This window comes from Tyto alba, unplaced genomic scaffold (genome assembly GCF_018691265.1).
Source record: "Tyto alba isolate M040663 unplaced genomic scaffold, T.alba_DEE_v4.0 Super-Scaffold_2, whole genome shotgun sequence".
Taxonomy (NCBI): Eukaryota; Metazoa; Chordata; class Aves; order Strigiformes; family Tytonidae; genus Tyto; species Tyto alba.
This window is the reverse complement of record NW_024881282.1, coordinates 42,215,035-42,233,605: the sequence shown is the minus strand read 5'-3', so window position 1 is coordinate 42,233,605 and position 18,571 is coordinate 42,215,035. Positions and strand designations below refer to the sequence as shown.

At 37.3% G+C, this 18,571-nt stretch overlaps 1 protein-coding gene across 8 annotated transcripts in view; it reads right to left on the bottom strand.

Annotated features, from left to right (window-relative positions):
* The window catches only part of ATP2B1 (ATPase plasma membrane Ca2+ transporting 1), a 62,968-nt gene that overhangs the window by 16,588 nt on the left and 27,809 nt on the right, over nucleotides 1–18,571 (bottom strand). For all 8 annotated transcript variants that reach the window (XM_042792143.1, XM_042792141.1, XM_042792145.1 and 5 more), the window contains 10 exons: nucleotides 17,868–18,278; nucleotides 12,928–13,125; nucleotides 11,806–12,060; nucleotides 11,600–11,725; nucleotides 11,090–11,233; nucleotides 8,438–8,476; nucleotides 7,181–7,342; nucleotides 5,326–5,540; nucleotides 3,905–4,147; nucleotides 1,265–1,506 (listed from right to left, as the gene is read on the bottom strand). In XM_042792143.1, coding sequence (XP_042648077.1) covers nucleotides 1,265–1,506; nucleotides 3,905–4,147; nucleotides 5,326–5,540; nucleotides 7,181–7,342; nucleotides 8,438–8,476; nucleotides 11,090–11,233; nucleotides 11,600–11,725; nucleotides 11,806–12,060; nucleotides 12,928–13,125; nucleotides 17,868–18,072 — 1,829 coding nt within the window. In that variant the 5' untranslated portion in view covers nucleotides 18,073–18,278. The remainder of the gene's footprint in view (nucleotides 1–1,264; nucleotides 1,507–3,904; nucleotides 4,148–5,325; nucleotides 5,541–7,180; nucleotides 7,343–8,437; nucleotides 8,477–11,089; nucleotides 11,234–11,599; nucleotides 11,726–11,805; nucleotides 12,061–12,927; nucleotides 13,126–17,867; nucleotides 18,279–18,571) is intronic.

Here is an 18,571-nt window from a genome sequence, read left to right as displayed (position 1 = left end):
TCCAATTATTTGGAATATTTTATTGGAATATTGGAATTACAAATATTCCAATAGTTCCAAATCAGACTAGGTTTTCTTGTTCTTTGCCAATTGCCCTTATTTATTTTCTTATATCAGTTATGAAGCCAAGTGGACCACATGAGCCTCAGATGAATGAGTTCTAGCAACTCCTACAGTTCAATAGCTCAATAAGATAATAAAGTACAAAATATTTCTGAAGGCAGAAGTAGTGCAAATCTGGGCATACTGGTGAGACTTGGCTTAAAATCTAGCTGTGAAAAAAATCATATCTAAATCTAAGTTCCATATTGAAAGGAACAAGAGTCATTTAAAGATTGACCTTTTGTCAGCACTAAGTTGAGCAGAAGGAAGATTTCCTCTTTTTTCTTTAGTGCATTAGTACTTTCCTAGATAATGATGGGGGGCGGGGCTAGTAGCAAGCAAAAAAGTAAATCAAACTGATTAATATAATCTATGCACTACTCAGACTAGAAATCGTCTGACATTAGAAACAAAACCAGACTGGCTACATCTGCTGTTCTTAGAGAACATGAGGCATACATGCTTGATTTTTCTCCTCACCTAGTTAGGAGTTACCAGGGCCGCCTTCACACCTAAAGGTTTGTCCCAGTGGTGACTAATCTCTCACTAATACTCTAATCTCATTCTAATAAATCCTCTACAGAAGTGCAGATGGATAAGGAAGCAATTTGCTTTGTCACCCTCAAGTTTCTCCACTGACCAAGTTCAACCTCCTGTTAAAGTGATCAACTTAAACACCCATTTGCACAGTCTTTGGAAGCTAAAAGTAATCACTTTTCAAAGGCACAGGTCCTTCCTGGAATTTAGGCATATCAGTTGTTGAGACTTTACTGGAAGATGGGTGAGCATTTTGACCAACCAAACCTAGAACTAAAATAGTTTACCTAGACAATAGATCAATTGGTAGATGCTTTTCTGTATCAGAGCAGAGTTCATAAGTTAATCACAACCAACTCTTTTTTGGGGAGTAGGGCCAGGGTGTGAGAATTAAACTAACTGAAATGCTTGTCCATCTTACTGTTGGAAGTTAAAGAACTAAGAGAGACAAACTGTGAAGGTGGCTGCAATCACAAGGGTATGGGACTGCTGCACTTGTCTGTGAATAGGGCGACAGAAATATTTTGCAGACTGTGGCACAATGTTGCTTAGCACTTCAGTCTCCTCACCTATCACAACCTCTAGGCAAATTTAAGTGCTGAATTACAATAGTAGTTGTTCTTACTTTTTAAGAACTATCTCAGAGGCACCTTTACTGAATATCCGGAAACTGCCATCAGAGTTTTTTAACACAGTACTCATAGATTTTCTAACAGAATTGAAGGTGTACACTTTGTACAAATCCTCTTCTGGTATCTCATTCCTTACGTCCTGATAATCACGTTTTAAATCCAAGAGCAATCCCAGCAAGGCACATTCAGTTTTATTTCCAACATGACGTGGTAGGCCACCTTCTTTTTCAGGAGGCTGCAAGAAGAATGAGAACCTTCACTGATTAGGAGGTTAACTTATGAACCACTGAAGTACTGCATTTAGAAACAAGGAAGCTAAGGTCAGGCTTAGCCCTGTGATGGGGAAGTTTCACTTTTGCAACACTTACTCTATAAATTGCTATGGGTTGTCAGCCAAAGTCATACTGCTGGCTTTTGTAAATAACATCTGTACCTGTTTAGGATCCTTCGGTCCCTTTCTCAAACTCAAAAATCACCCATTAAGTCTGTATCAAATCCCAGCATGACCCTTCTAAAAGGCATTTTCCATTGCTTGAAATATCTATCTCACCAATTGAGTGTAGCCCCTGAATAATTATTCTGCATTTTAAACGTACAGATAAGTTTACTTAAAACGATTTAAGCAAGCTAAATGACATTTTTTTTTGCTAAATTAAACTATTGCCTCCTGTAATAACTCTTCCTCAATGACTTAGAGTATGATCACATCACCTGTTAGACTTCTACTGAAGAAACTAAGTCTTTAAGCTTCTTAAGTCTCACTACAAGTTCCATTTTCCAGGCCACAGCGTATTTAACTGGAAAGAGTTAAGAAACAAGTTTCCAACCATTTAATACCAGAACAAGTTTCTTATCTCAGCAATGTGGAATATGCACATACTAGTGCTATAAGGAGTATTTCTCTCAAGAAATTACTGAGCTTGTATAGCTATAACATTGCAGTGTAGTTTGTAGCAAAAAAAGGCAGAAGCAGTTACTGACATGCCTCAAGCAGCTAGAGCTGAACTGTATTAATCATAACTCAGTTATTCATTTTCATCGTTCAAAGTGGCAAGATCTTGGATTTGGCTGTACTGAATACTCACACTTTCAAAATGTTCACTTTAATGTGCAGTTTAAGATGTCCAGTTTTGGACTCCCCAGTACAAGAGACATGGACATCCAGAAGCAAGTCCAGCCATGGGCCAAAGATAAAGGACTGAAGCACCTGACGTATGAGGAGAGGCTAAGAGAGCTGGGCCTGTTCAGCCTGGAGAAGAGAAGGCTTTGGGGGAGAAACTTATCAGCATATATTAAATGCCTGAATGGGGCAGGTGGGTGGAGCAACGGTAAAGAATGCCAAGCCAAACTTCTTAGTGGTGCCCAGGGAGAAGACAACAGGCAATGGGTACAAAATGAAACTCTTGAAATTCCATCTGAACATAAGGAAACACTTTTTTACTCTAAGGGTGGTCAAATACTTGACCTGGTTGCCCAGAGGTTGAAAAGTCTCCATCCCTTGAGATTCTTAAAACCCAACTGGACATAGCACAGAGCAACATGCTCTGGATGAGCCTGTTTTGAGCAGGGAGGTTGGACCAGAGGATCTCATGAGGTCCCTTTCAGCCCTCTGATTCTGTAAAACAGACTAACTGACTGCATTGGATGTAATTTGATTAAAATTGTAATAGTAAGGGACCTCATCAGTTTACATGAAACTTTTTTTTTTCCTCCTTTCTATAAAAAGATCTTTAGAAATCAGACTGTGAAACCTCCTCAGTTGTATAACTCAGTAGTATTTCAGTCTTGTTTCAGAGAAATCAGGGCTGGTGATCTTGATGTGCCATCTCAAGTACTGCTATTGAGGAAATTCTTTTAGAGGTACTATCTTTATTGGCTGAAAAGTAGCTTTTTGGACTGACCTTTTACTGCTATTCCTACACAGAGCATCCAGAGTGGAGGCTTCTACTAAATCCTGAACTGCCCATTTATTTACTTTTTAAAGCTAAATTCCAATTATTATTTTTACTGCCTCAAAGAATATGTTAAGCAACACATTGGAATAACTACAGCAAGAAAACTATATTTAGAGTTGCAAAAATGAGGCACACAGAAGTGCTAAATAGTCCAGTATTTAAAATGTATAACAGACCATTACTCTTTCTATTTTGGAAATCTCAAACGAAGTATGAGCAAACATGTTACAATTCTGAAGTCTACAAGCTCATACAAAAGCATCTGGAATAAAAATGCATCAAAATCCTCATCTGGACTTGCATTTTCTCAGTACATTCCAGCAAATGTTATGCTACTCTTACATGTTTGCTTTGAAGTAGCACTCAGATTGAGCCAAGATCTCTTCAAGTAAGATAAACAGCCCCACTTATAAAAACAAATTTAGACACAATTGTGAACTTAAAGGAAGTTATCTTCCTGAGATGGTATCTCTGAATTATCAGTTCTAACCGAAATAAACTATTTTTGAAGTTTAGTCTCAAATGAATGGTTGAGGAATTTACAGCAGGTACAAAATACCTTACGCCGAGTTTTGCCACACACTTACACTTAACTGCCTGACATGTGGCCACCAGACAATTTTCATATTTTGAGGAAGTAGTTTAGTTACCTTGATCAGAATGAAGAAATTCACTTACCAGTATTTTGGAAGTATAAGCACAATTAACAGAAATTCCTGTCACAAGGTAAGCCATAGTTTTCTCTGGAATAGCTTCTGGTTCTGGAATTTTTTTATAATGTTTTTCACTGATGTAGGCTTGGACCACTGTCATTCTGTTCATGGTCAATGTTCCTGTTTTATCTGAGCAAATAGCTGTTGCATTGCCCATTGTTTCACACGCATCCAGGTGTCTCACCAAGTTATTATCTTTCATCATTTTCTAAGGAAAGAAAATCAGTCAACAGCTATCTATGACTGTTCACATTTTAGAAATACTCATTTAGGGTGTCCAGTCTTACACAGCAGTTTCAGATGATACTCAGCCTTTAAGTTATCTGGCATCTTACAGGGGAACAATTTGTAGCTTCCACGTTCTGTAAGGATTCCTTTAAATCTACTACATCACAATAAACTTCATTTTGAACAATATTCTTAAATACAGCCCAAAACTCCTGTATCTGCATGTCACACTGACTACTGATACTATTCAGACTGTTAATGAGTAAATAGTTGATGGTGATACCTAGAAGTAGAAGGGAGGTACAGACTGAGCTTTACCAGATACAACATCAAAAAAGTATTTCTGCTTACAAGAAAGATCAAGTAAGCTATATTACAGACTTATCCAAACATCAGATGAAATATATATTTCAAAAATAGCGCTAGAGTCAGACTTAAAATGAAATACTAACTGGGATCCTAATGTTTCAGCTAAGATCGTGAGGACTACACAAGCTTCATAGGTCAGATATCGCTTATAAATTCTTTACTTAATAGGTTTGGATAGTATTTTAACCTCAAAGAGGCAGTGTAACTTTAAATTATACAATACTAAGGCCACTGCTAGTTAGTGCTGTAAGTTAGTAAGTTTTAGAATACAGCCTAAACAGCCATTGTCTTTACAATTACATTTTCAGATCAATAACCAGTCCCAGCATGCTGAAGCAATAATAAAATTAAGAGAAAGAACATGAGTTAAAAAACATGAAGTATAATAAATAGAAAACTGTATGTTCTACAATATTCAAGTCCCCAAGGAGAATCAATCTGCAAACTTTTGTAGTAGTTGCTTAACACAGGTAGAAGTTCAGGCTTATAGAAGAGGTTTTTTATTTATAAATTTTAACACATCTATTTATTATAGGCAAATGCTACAATGTTATGAACTAAAATCTTTAGCTGTTGATAACCAGTTTGTCACTACCCACTGTTTATGTTAGTGTGTATTCAGAGATTAAGAAAAATACCATAGTGGATTTCTTATGCAGTTCAGGGAAACAAGAAAAGCTTCTCCCCAGTCTGTCACATACATGTAATGCAGCATATCTCAACTGAGATTTCACAGCTGATGAATACACCCACCTACCTTTAAAATCTGTTCCCCATCTATCCACTTACCTTAACAGAGTAAGCCAGAGATATAGTGACTGCAAGTGGAAGACCTTCTGGTACTGCCACCACCAAGACTGTAACTCCAATAATGAAGAACTTCACAAAATACTGAATATAAATTGGTGTACATTCAGCAAGCCAAGGTCTCTTCTGAACCCAGAAGGTATCAATTACAAAATACAACACAAGGATAATGACTGTGATTGCAGACATCAACAAACCTTGTTAAAAAGAGAATAAACAATTTTCAGAAATTACTTCAAATATTTGGCAATATAGACTGTGGATAAGTGCAACTATTTCTGCCTTGATGGAAGTTCGTTTACAACTAAGATTATAAATGCGCAAGTCAGGAAACATTGAGGTACTTCCCAAAGGTGTTCCAACTTTCAATGAAAGTATTTCCTCATGCATTTCACCTAGAAACTTCTAAAAAATTTTTTTTTCTTCCCATTTAATTGAAGAGTGTAGATCTAATTATGAAAAGGAGAAACCGATATGTAAAGTAATTTGAGTAAGAAGAATAAGAACCGAAATAATTCAGCAGGCCTTCGATGATGGTGCTGCTGCCTTGTTCAGTAAATCTGCTGATAGCCTGTACCCTGCTTCCTGCTGAAGGTGAGATTAAATATGGCAGCTAAGCAGAGTGTTCAATGAACTGGGAGTAACTGGGAAGACAAATCAGGACTGCTGTTAGCAAGCTGAGTGGCACACTTAAGACACCACATGAAAACAGTGAAGGAAAATGCACCTGGATGGAATAAAGGAACAGAAGTCACTGAAGTGTCAGCTCTCTATAGAAAGATGCTTCAGTGCGTGCACTGTCCCAAAGCAGCAGGACAAAAAGGCACATGCATGAAGCAGGTGAACATTAAGACTGTGTGGGGAATTACAATGGGTCAAAAGGTGCATAAAGGAAAAAAAAAAAAGCTCTCTTATGAAATATGTGAAAAAATTGTTTGATAAGAAGACTATTTTACACTAAACATACTGTGGAAGCTTCAATTCAGTATTTCTCAGTACAAGTTTCTCTGAAAAATTAACATTGCTATATATAACTAGAGTGCTAAAGCTGAAAGTTCAATTACTTTCTCCTCATATTGTAACTGCTGTCCTCACACCACAGATGCTGATGCCAGCCCTTTTTGAACTGTGGGTTGGGCTACAAGACTCCTAGAAGTTGCTTCTAGCTTAAATCTTTCAACAATTCTATATGGACAAAAATAAATCCTGAAATATTTGAATTAAACCTCTACATACTAGTTAACATAGCCTAAAATTTACAGTGAACTTGACTGTTGTTTTAGTCTACTTTTAAGAAGCAACAGTTTATCAAATGTTTTGACAAGACAGCTGAATATTAGCTGATAGAAAGGTAACAGAAGCTAAAGGATAGTAGAAAGTCAATTAAAATGTTACATATCAGCAAGGCATATGTTAAGCAGAAATTCCTAAGCCTCTGGAAGTACCAGAGATAACCTGGTCGACCCTACCGCATTTTCCAGACTTCACTCAATTTATAGATTTCTAGGTACATCACTAAATGCTATATCTTATCTAAAATCATCTTTCATAGCAGTTGTCCACTGTTATGAAGTTGGAATTTTCTCTCTCAGAAGCTGACACTCTAAAGCCTGAATCTATTTAAATCAAGGAAAAATACAGGCTATCCACGTGACAGTCTGAGAAGCCATCAGCACACTGAGGCACAATGGCATATTTACATGCATTGGAATTTTGCACTTAAAATAATCAAACTAGTCAAGGCTAGCTACTTAAGTCATCCCCTCACAAACTATGCATGTTCTGACTTTATTAAAACATGTGACCTCAACATAAGGAGAGTACTGATACCTCATACCTGCTTTGCCAATCTGAACTGCGAGCTTTGTGAGTTTGCCTTGAAGAACAGATTTTTCTTTCTTTGGCAAATTTGCTCTCTTCTTGTCTTTTTCATCTCCATCCCCACCATCCTCACTCTTCAGTGGTTGCATTTCCATGGCTGCACCATCCTGAGCTTTAGCTAGAAGTTAAGATCATATGAAGTTTAGCCATTCATTCAGTCCAAAATCAGTGATACCTAAAAAGCTTAATAACACCGTGCTCCATTAAACACCAGCACTGCGTAGCACCTTGTATCCAGACACACCACGCCACACATGGATGTTTAGACAAGTGTATTGTGTACAGGTGCCCAGGTGCTGGCAGCAGGGGAGCTGCAGCCCATGGATAAGACCGTGGTGGGGCAGGCTGTCCCCCTGCAGCCCACGGAGAACTACAGTGGAGCAGATATCCACACTGCAGCCCACAGAGGACCCCACGCCGCACAAGACAGACGTGCCCTGAAGGAAGGTGCAGCCTGTGAAGGGCCCGTGCTGGAGCAGGCTCCTGGCAGGAGCTGGGTACAGTGCTTCAGGAACAGAGGCTTGTGCAGTTTGTTCCTGAAGCACTGTACCCTGTGGGAAGGGCTCACACCGGAGAAGTTCATGAAGGACTGTATGCTATGGGAGGGATGGAGAAGGGGAAGAACATGAGAATGAAGGAACAGAGACAAGCCTTATGAACTGACTAAAAAACCCCCGTCCCCATAGCCCTGTGCTCTTCAGGGGGAAGAGGTAGAAGTCAGGAGTGGAGTTGAGCTGGGAGGAGGAAAGAAGATGTTTTTAGTTGTTTTTTGTTTCTCATCATCCTACTCTTATTTTTAATTGGCAATAAATTACAGACTCAAGTTGAGTCTGTTTTGCCTGTGAAGATAATTAGTAAGTGATTTCCTATCCTTATCTCAATCCACAAGCTCTTCATCCTATTTTCTGTCCCCTCCTGCTGAGGAGGGGGAGAGCGCAGCTGGGCAGGCATCTAGCAGCCAAGCAAGGTTAACTCACCTCAACAACATAGCTTGAGAATCATTGGTAAAGTTTACTTCTGTAGTCTCGAGCTATGTTGAGACTACCAAGTTCAGCTAAGCATTTGTTTGGGGCAGATTCACTTATGCCATCTTTAGCCTAAGAGCTTTGGATCCAAGTAGTCAATATGCATTTTCATTGGAAAGTATGTATTCATTACATACACACTCAGAAAATAGGGATTTGCACAAAAGTATCAGAGAACCTGCATTTACCTTTGTTACGGTTTTCAAGAGCTCCATCTTGCTTTTTACCTGTTGAAGAGGGAAACAACTTGTATTTTAAGTTGGCTGTGCAGAGTTATTTCAGTGTTTATATTTATATATAATGCATACATTACCATATGCTGAAACAAGCAACTGCATTTTTAAAAAACATGTAGAACAAACTGGAAACAGAAGGCTGACATAACTGAGGCTTTACAAGAACAAGTCAACTCACAGAAACAGCTCACATTAGTTTTTTAGACTTTACTTTTCACATATAAGACTGCAGCAGTGTTACGCTACCATAGTTAAGTTTGTACAAATTACTGATACATGCATTTATTACACTTGTGAGGAAAGCATTTAAAAGGCTTGCCTACACATTTTTCTAGGAAATAAATTTATGACATTAAAGTGAATCTGAAATTCTGAAATAAGTAAGTGAAACATTAAAGGTAACTAGAAGACCAACACATCATGTGTAGCTTATTTGGGCTGTGGTGGGAGAGGAGGGCACACTACTTCTTTTTGTTTGTGTTTTCAGGTAGAAAGGTTTAGATACTACCTTGGCAAGTGACAATTTTTTCTCTTAAGTTGAAAAAGAAAGGGCTATAGTTACTATTTATAATAACCTGAAATGAAAGCACAAAATTGAGGAACTTAAAATGAACCCCAGAATTTACCAGTATCACTGGTAATTCATTAAGTCTTCAGCCTTAGGTTATGTAGACTGAAACATATGACAATACTCAGGTAGAAGAAAATCAAATTATCAAATAGCCCGTCTGGCATGACATTTAATACCTCCACTACATTATTACTGTAGACATAGTCCGAGTTTTATACATAATATTTCCCTCTAAGCATCCTCATAACAGCTGAGAAGAAAAAAACAAACCAAAACATGTCCACCTTCTCCAGAAGATGCCACTTCAGACTTCTTAAGAACTCATCACTGTCTCCTAATTTAGCATTTGTTGTTTCTTAGTTCCCCTTTCTCTCTTACACAAGCAAAATTCTACACTTGAGTTACTTCTAACTCCTTATACATATGTTTGCTTTCACTCTGAACCAAGTCATACACAGCTAACTAAAAATAGCCACTTTAATCTCCTTAACATTCACAGAGAAGCTAATTTAGTTTAACCTGAATTTTACTGAGGAGAATCTTATCAGGCACCTAACTTAAGGCAAAGAGGAAGTTGTCTATCTTTGGAGACAAAAAAACCTCACAAGTGTTCAGGCCCTAGGACACACCAAAACACTACTTGTCAAAAAGAGTTCTACTTTTAGAATAGTGAACACTGGCAGAATATTAATAAAAGCTATAATCTTCTCAGTATCTTCTGTAGCAGCTGGTACTGTTGCTTGCTTCCTTTTCCTTCCACTGTGAGGGAAAGAGCAAAGGATGGAAACTGTTCCACGCTAATCCCTGAAAATGTTGCAGGCCCACTTTTATTCTTCACTACTTTGCTTAAGCTTGAAACTAATTTTGAACTTTTAATTCTTCTTACAACAATTCTTGTGAAGAAACTCACTCTAAGTTTTAAGAAGGGTCAGAATTGTAGGTATTTGTGTATTAGGACTGAACTGTGCTTTTTGGTTTGTCCTAATTCCTACACAGAGCACACACATCAACAACTGTCTCTAGTTTGAAGGTCATTGAGATTCCTAAGCATGTTTCTGTATGGCTTTCCATTACTATTTCATATTTCTCTAAGGAAAAATGTATATTTTTCTGCCAACAATCTTCACTTAGTCCCATCCAGTAGACCTCATAATGGTTTCTAGAAAAATTTTTGTAGTGGTGAAGCTCAGTTCTGAACATGCTTTGTGAGAGCTAGTATCAAAACATTACTGGTTAACATTTCTAAGCTTTCATTCTCAGGATAAAGGCTATGGCTTAGGTAAGTGATCTTATAATTCCAGCTACTGAGCAAGTCCTTCAGAATAAGGAAAATAGACCATTTCACAGTTCACAGAAGGGCTTCAAAGTGCTCTGGGTTACAAGCCCCTCATCCCTCTAAAAATAAAGTTTACAAAAAAGTACTGCTAGGGATTTGCCTTGTGTGTATCTCTGAGCATTCAAAATTTCAGCTCTGGAAGAAAAGGAGTGGCAGAAGCAGCTGTCTGCTCACCTTTATCAAAGTCAGTCTTGTATATGCTTAAGACATCCACAAACTCATCAGTATCAATGATACAAGTTTTTCCCCTTCATGCATCATAAAGACCTCTCTATACATGACGTTTTCTATCTGTCAAAAGCAGAGCTAGATACTTACTAGGTTGAGCTATTGGTAATAGCCTGTTTGCTGTAAACAAGTATTTGCTATTAGGCATGAATGTACTTCCAAGTTACACAAGCCAGCTGTTTAACAATTTATACATGGCATGGCTGGTTAGGAGTTGTAAATTTTCTAAGCTCCAAGTGACCAATAAGATCTGAACTTTAATTAAAAATCCATGTGACAAGCGTTATTATTAGTGGCATAGTCTCAGGTCACAGGATCTGAGGGTTTTTTTTCCCTGTGAAACCTACTGAAATCATGAAGTTTTTAAAAAAAAAAAAATTCTGGTACAGATGACTAGAACATGACTTTATCCAGTAACATTCAGGAGTTTACCCCTCCCTTCCCATGTATTTAAGATTATTATGCCTACTTTTCTTGTCCTTCTTCTCTTTTTCCTTCTCCTTCTCCTCTTCATCTCCTCCAGCCCCAAGTAAGGTAAAGATAATTCCAGTCTGAGAGTTCACACCTACAGCAGTAACTACCATTCTTCCAGAGCCTTCCATCACATGTGTACCTGAAAGATTGAATCAAATTTTCCACTGAGACTTGAGCAGTTATATGACAGAGAACAAAGTGAGTTCTCAACCTTCACACTGATGAAACAGTAAGAGGTATGTATATATATACCACTGTGATTCTCTAGAGCTTTAGTTGACAAAACTATCTGGAAAACAAAACTATAATCATCTACACAAAATGTTTGTCAATTTTAAGAGTCTACTCACTTTGACAAAGTTTTGTGCTAGTTGCACTGGTTTTGGATACTTTTGGGAGTCAGACTAGGTAAGGTCCAGTTTGCCAGATTTTAACTTCAATTTTAAATAACCAGTTTACCCCAGAAACAAATCACCTCCTTCAAGAATTGTCAAATGTTACACACCTGACAGCAGCATAGGATCTCTGTCAAGAGATTTCTTAACATGATCAGATTCTCCAGTCAGTGAACTTTCATCAATTTTGAGGTCATTTCCTTGAATGAGTACACCATCAGCCGGTAAAAGATCACCTACGAGAGATCACTGGGTATGTTGACTGCAGTTCCTTTTTTAAAAATAAAAGAAAGTTCAACTTAAAAAATAGCTTTACCATATTTCACTTGTGCAATATCTCCAACAATTATGTCAGCTACTGGTATTTGGATGACTTGGCCACCTCTGATGACTGTGAATTTCTGTTCTTGTTCAATACGGCTCTGCAATCCCCGAAACTGTTTCTCTTTACTCCAGTCATTGAAAGCTGTTACTAATACCACACAAACTACAGATAGGAGGATTGCTGCTCCTTCAATCCAACCTGCTTCAGATTCCTCCTCTTCTTCACCAACATTTACTGATCCACATACTGTAGAAAACAGGTTTTAGATTTAAGAAAGTTCATGCAGATAGTTATTTCAAAAACAAAAAGTTTTGCCAAACAGAAGAAACTACTAAAAGTTCCTAAACATTTTCCACGCTAGCCTTCTTTGCAATTTTACATTTATTTTCAGAAAGGGAAAACACAAGTTGCTAATGAACCTGAAAGCTAGAGCAGCTCAAGAAAGTTAAGACACCTAGAATTTACATCCCTGCTTATCTGAACATAAGAGAAGTTGATACAGAAAGCTGCCTGTCCTTATTATCTTGTTAAATGATGGCATAAGAATGCCAGAATAGACAATCAGTTAACCACCTTCTACTTTCTCATCATTTCCCTCTTTACCATTACCTTAACAAGCCAGATATCATTGCAAAAATTCAGTTCAATGAAAGCCAGATTCCTTCATCTTCCATTTAAAAGTATAAATATAGCTTCATTTCTTAAATTAGAATGCTACTAATGTCATATTGCAAATCAAGAAAATTTAAGACTTGCCGACTCCCCAAAGAAAGGACACGGCCGCAAATTATAAATTGCTGAAATATTGAGACAAAGATTAAAAAAACACTTGCACAGAATCATGACAGAATCTAAGACAAGTCATTGCTTCTGCTGCTTGAATTTTACCTTTGGCATTATTTTGGTCAGAATGATACCAGATCATGACTAGGGGAATCTCATGTTGCCCTTTTTAAGGCAAGCTAGAGTTTTAGTCATGTTTTCTCAATAAGGAATAAGCTGCTTTTCCATTGTCTTACTGTCTCTCATCAAATTTACAGTACAGTCATGTTGGACCATGAAAGTCAGGTGTATAACACAGGTTGATACCTACTTTCTAAAAAGTTTACTTACGTGATTCATTTCCTCCTGGAGGCTGGTAAAAAGAAAGGCCCAAGGATACTACAGCTGCAATTTCTAATATAATTAGTGTAACATCCTGTAGTGCTTCCCATACTAACTGAAGAAATGTTTTTGGCTTTTTAGGAGGTATAAAGTTCTTCCCAAAAACTGCTTCTCTCCTTTCTATATCTGCTGGATTTCCACTTAAACCTATTTAATAATAAGACAAAGTTAGTGACGCTTATTTGCATTTCACCCTCACATTAGAAGTTATTGAGATTTCTCATTCATGGAGTCAAGCCCTACTCAATATTTCAGTAACAATACTGAAAAGCCATATCTCAAATACAATTATATAAGTATTATCCTTAAATCAGAGTGACTACAGAAAACCAGCTATATTTTATAATTCACACTTTGCCAATATAAATCAAGCTGATGGTCTACCTACTTGCACTTAATACGACATAGCAACAGAATAATAGTAGAAAACATACCTTTGTACAAAGTAAACAAGTTTGCAAGACAAGATCATTAGCAGAGTTACTACTATCGAGACTGAGTAGCACCATGCAGCTTTAGCAAGACCACAGCCTGTGAAGCCAGCTCTGGTTCCCACTGTAGGGATTCTGTATTCAGAGATAACATCCTAGGATCCTACAATTGATGTAACATTTATAATGAAATGTTTAATATAATTATTACTATAAACACTATAATTATTATTTTTGTGTATTATTTGAGATAAAAAATCTTATAAAAAGCTGGTGAACATTTCCAGGCATTATGTGGAAAAAGGCAGACACTGAATGATGCTGCTTCCACGTGGACAGCAGTTGTTAGCTCTTCTGAAGTTTCATTTTCTATCTCCTCTCACATAGAGAGAGCCCATATTTAACACTGTGCAGGGTCTGTCACCTCATTTTTGTACCTATTTTCTTTTTTATATGGCGCATTTCTTTCAAAGTCCTCCTCTCTGTCTCAACTCTTGTACCATCCTTAAGGGACACTAGCAGGAAACAGTGAGGAGCCTTCACTAAGAGACACTGCATGCTTTAACAGTTAGCCAAGCCCTTAAAAATCAAGGAATACCAAGTATATTCAGTTCAAGGTCACACACTCAAGGTCTTCCATAAGTACACCTCCTGCTTACTCCTTCAACAGCTTCTAGCTGCCTAACTCACCATTAAAAATTTAAGACACTAGCTCATTTTTCAAAGCAAAATGGCCAAATGTCCAGCCATGTTCAGATCAAAGGTCTGGATTATTCAACCATATTGCCCCCAAGGTTATGATCAGCACCTGCTTAAAGACAATGATTTTCCCAGTAGCAGTTTTTTTAGTAGTCAACCCAATTGCTAAGGACCCAGTTGATAAAGCCATTGTAAACACGCTAGGTAATCGATAAGAACAGCGATCACTGCAACTGGCTTTCATAATAAGTGGGATATTTAACACCTCTAACAGATACTTCCTAGAACCATTGTATGCTATTTCAAGACACTGCCAAGACTACTGAACTGCAAAGCTCAGTTTTAAATGCTAACAACTGCTATGTAATCACTCAACTGAAAAGCAAAATATAATTTGCAGATCTTTTCAAAAGTGAAATGAATTAAACATATTCTTAGTGTATATAATAAGTCAGATTTATTCTAACATTCTTAGATACACCCTGAATTCACAGCTTTGGAGGTTTAATACAAAGAAGCAATTTTACTAGCTAGCCACCACACTATACTAATTGAAGTTCAAGTTTTGAGGTGCTTTCTTTCACTCTCAACTCAAAGAGCACTGCAAGACCTTTCTGAAAATCAAGCTATACAAGAAGGTCTTGAGAAACTCAGGACAGGTTGGTCATTCCAAAAGGCTGGACCATATTGCTGTTCTGAAACAGATACCATTTATTTCTTTTAGCATGGCAGAGTTTGGAAGATTATTTAAATAATGTCAGTGGCACCACTTTCCTCCTCCCTTCACAGGGTACAAGGATGCAGAACATCAGAAGTATACAGCAGTGGTTTTCAAAGAACAAAAAGGGTTTTCCAACAAGGCTATGTAAAGTCAAGCTACTATCAGAATCACTTTGTCTGGCAAAGACAAAAAGTATTTGTATTTTTAATATTCACCATGCATCATTACTGAACTTGATACATTTACCACACAACTAGCAATTTCATAGTTCACAGTCTATAGTCCTGAGGTTGAAACTACTGCCATTGGATTGTTCATTATGTATCTTAACGAGGGTAATTTATGTTATTTGGTGCTAGGTTTGAAAATGTTAGGCAAGGGACTAGTTAAAGCTTCATATACAAATTTTATTAGAAATCTAGACATAGAAGTTACTAGACAATCAAAATTATATAGACCTGTGGAAATATCAATGGTGGTCCATCTCTCCAGAGTATAGGAAAGACTTTTGCTAGTATATGTCAAACATTCATTTATTCACATTTGTACACATATAAAGGACATAATAAACATTAAGTACAAAGCAGTAAAGTCTGCTCAGTGTCTTTTTTTAGTAATACTAGTAAAGGACAGTTCCCATTTCTCACTTCAAATCAGGTAGGTCTGATCCGCATTTTGCCTGAAAACAGACACTGCCTTACATTGTCATCAACTTCAAAGCAAGAAGTTACATAAGCTGAACTCATCCACTTTGTGTCATTTCAGAACTACCTGTACTTCTGCTGTGAAGCTACTAGTAATTACTCAAGTCAGCATTTCATATCATAAAGAAAGCTTCTGAATAGGAAGAAGTGTCATAGGGCCTTGCAGGCATACACATGAGATTTTAGAGAGCTAGAACCAGTGTAACAAATAGCAATTTTCTGCTTAGATCTTGAGTAGATTTTCTCCATTTGAAACGTCTCCATTTCTGTACTTACAACTTGAATTTGACAAAAAAGACCTAGTTCTACTTTTATGAGAGCTCTTCAGCACTACCTCCAAGAAATTTATAGCAGATTACCTGACAGTGAAGCTGGTTCTCTAAAGGTTCACTTAATGATTTAGAGCCAAAACGGCACCTCCGCAGAGGACATTGCTCTAACTCATTTTACTTAACCTTTTCTGAGCTAATTATCATGTTTGACTGTTGAGGCCTTGCTGTGTTTATGAGCTGGTCCCACACTTCGAAAAAAAAGATGGCGCCTTTTTATCAAGTTAGTGATTGCATTTAACTGATTGCAGTACAGTACATCTAAATGTCAAATTCTTTTGAAAGGAAAAGGTCTTGATCAGACAGTCTGCAGTACCTCAGAATCAATCTGCAGGAAAGGGCATCTAACCCTTTTTAGTTTTAATACTCTGACACTCATTATTCCCCTGTGTTAACCTGATTGTTATGTTACAAGAAGTAAAGTGAATCCTGCAGTATACCAGGTATTTGGTGCTTAGCGCATCATGGACATCTACAACCATACACCCACCTAGCTTGCAATAATAATGGGCCTTAAACCTTGCAGATTACTGCAAAACAGGATTCAACTCTCAGTTCAGTTCCTGACTGTAGGAAACTACATCCCTTTTCACTGAGAAAGGAAACTGCCTTTCAAAACCATGCAACAAGTCAACAGGATAATGAGAGACTGCTGCTCCTATGTAAGAGGTGTTACACTGCTTGTACACAGCAATGCTACACATGCATGCACTAAACTTTACAACTCCACTGATGCTGAGGAACAGAAGTCTGCACTCATGATTTACAAATGGCTTCTTCAGTCTAAAACTGATCTACTCCCATTCACTGGCAAGTCAGGCATGAGAGTTGGCTACTTCCAGTTTGGTAAGAGGAACCCAGTTCCTGTGCTGAAATAATTTCAGGAGTCTGGCTTCAAAGCAGATCAAGCCGAAACATGTTAAATGCAGTTGTGCCCAGATATACCTTACGGCATTAGTAGGCTGTTCTTGATCCAAGGAGACAAAACTTTCCATAGCATTTCTGAAGAACAGAAAGCAACAGCTCTCCAGGATTAAGACAGCAGGTACTTTACTGTCACCAACATGACACCACATTGGTTAAAAGCTGCAATACCACAATTTTCCAAAATGAAGGTTTTGATACTTCTCAATCACTACCAACAGCAGGACTTCACATTAAGTGTGAGCTAACGTTAGAAAAAAACATGTAAAAACATTTGTACAGGATACTACAGTTTAGATATCTTAAGTGATATGACTTGCATTTTTCTTTCACAAATTAAAGCTTATAGTTTTCATTTACAATGGAAGAGAGTAGTAAGAGAGAGCTAGATCTTAAGGAAAACTTCTGGAAAGCTCTCAGGAAGGAGATATATTTATTTCCTTGTTCACATTTGTACAGTCTATCTCAGAGTACTAACTTTAGAGAGCAAAAGCATCAGGTAGCCACACTCCATAGAACACCATCAAGACCAACATGTCAAAGACTTCTTTAAAGATGCTTATTTCTAGAGAATTAGATTGTGTGATCACTTTGCAAACTTTCTACTAACAGTACCTCTTAGTGCCAAGAGCTGTATTGGTAGTTATTTTGCATAGATCAAATGAAATCTACAGAAATGTTATAGATTTAAAAACTAGATCCTGCTATTAAGAACTCAATGCAATACAAATAGAAAACAGATGTCATCAGTTTTAAAAATTGTTGCATTAGGGAATACAAGAACTAGGAAGCAACACACATTAATAAGCCCTACATTAGACTATTGTATTGCTATTTCATATGTGGATGCCTACATTGATGCACTTTATTCCAGAGTACTTCACCACTAATCCAACATATCACATGCAGTTTAGACCAACTGAAAAAGCTCTTGCTTACATTTTACCATTGAATACTTCTGCCTTAGAGGAGGTAAGTAATAGTATTTTATTATGGTAACTGAAGTACTTTTATAAACTTTGTTTGACTAATGCTTTTCCTAAATGGAGTTTCCTCAATAATAGTCTTAAAATTGACTTACCTTCATTTGGTGAAGTTTTCAATTTTGTACAGATACCATGTACATCTCCATAGCATTCCTGTATTTTATGCAGTGCATCTGTAGCTCGAAGTTCCATAAGAGAACGGAGCTCTGCAAGGGTAACTCCAAAATCTCCATGATTAGCTTCTTTTACAGCATGTTTTACACCACTATATGCAACCGAGTTGTTTGCCATATCACCCATGATGTGTGCAGTCTCTAGTGTAGACGGTTTCCAGTAAGGAACAAGATTTCAACTTAGAATATTTCCAAAAAGAAAATAAATCCTTTGGGTATGAAGACAGTCAGAAGAGCAGACACATCACCCAAGTAAGAGACCCCGTCTGGAGAGATATCTTTGAGGTTGTCCCATGGCGCGTTCTGTTCCCCAAGCCAAATGGCATCTACAGTCTAGGGAAAGAATAAATATACATTCAGTTACATAACAGCTATACTGAAATATATTGTAAGACAACCCTAATCTTTGTACTGAGGTTACAGAACAAATTTCTGCTTAAGGACAATTTCTTCATATTTCCTGTAATATTTTTAGTTAGCATTCAGCTGGCAAGAGTGATAAGGAATAAAATGGATGTTTTCCATTCCAAAATAACCTTGCATACTTATACTTCCTTAAATTATTGATTCCTTCAAACAGCTGTTGCCTTTTAAGTCTTTCATTTTGCTTGGTATACCTATATGGT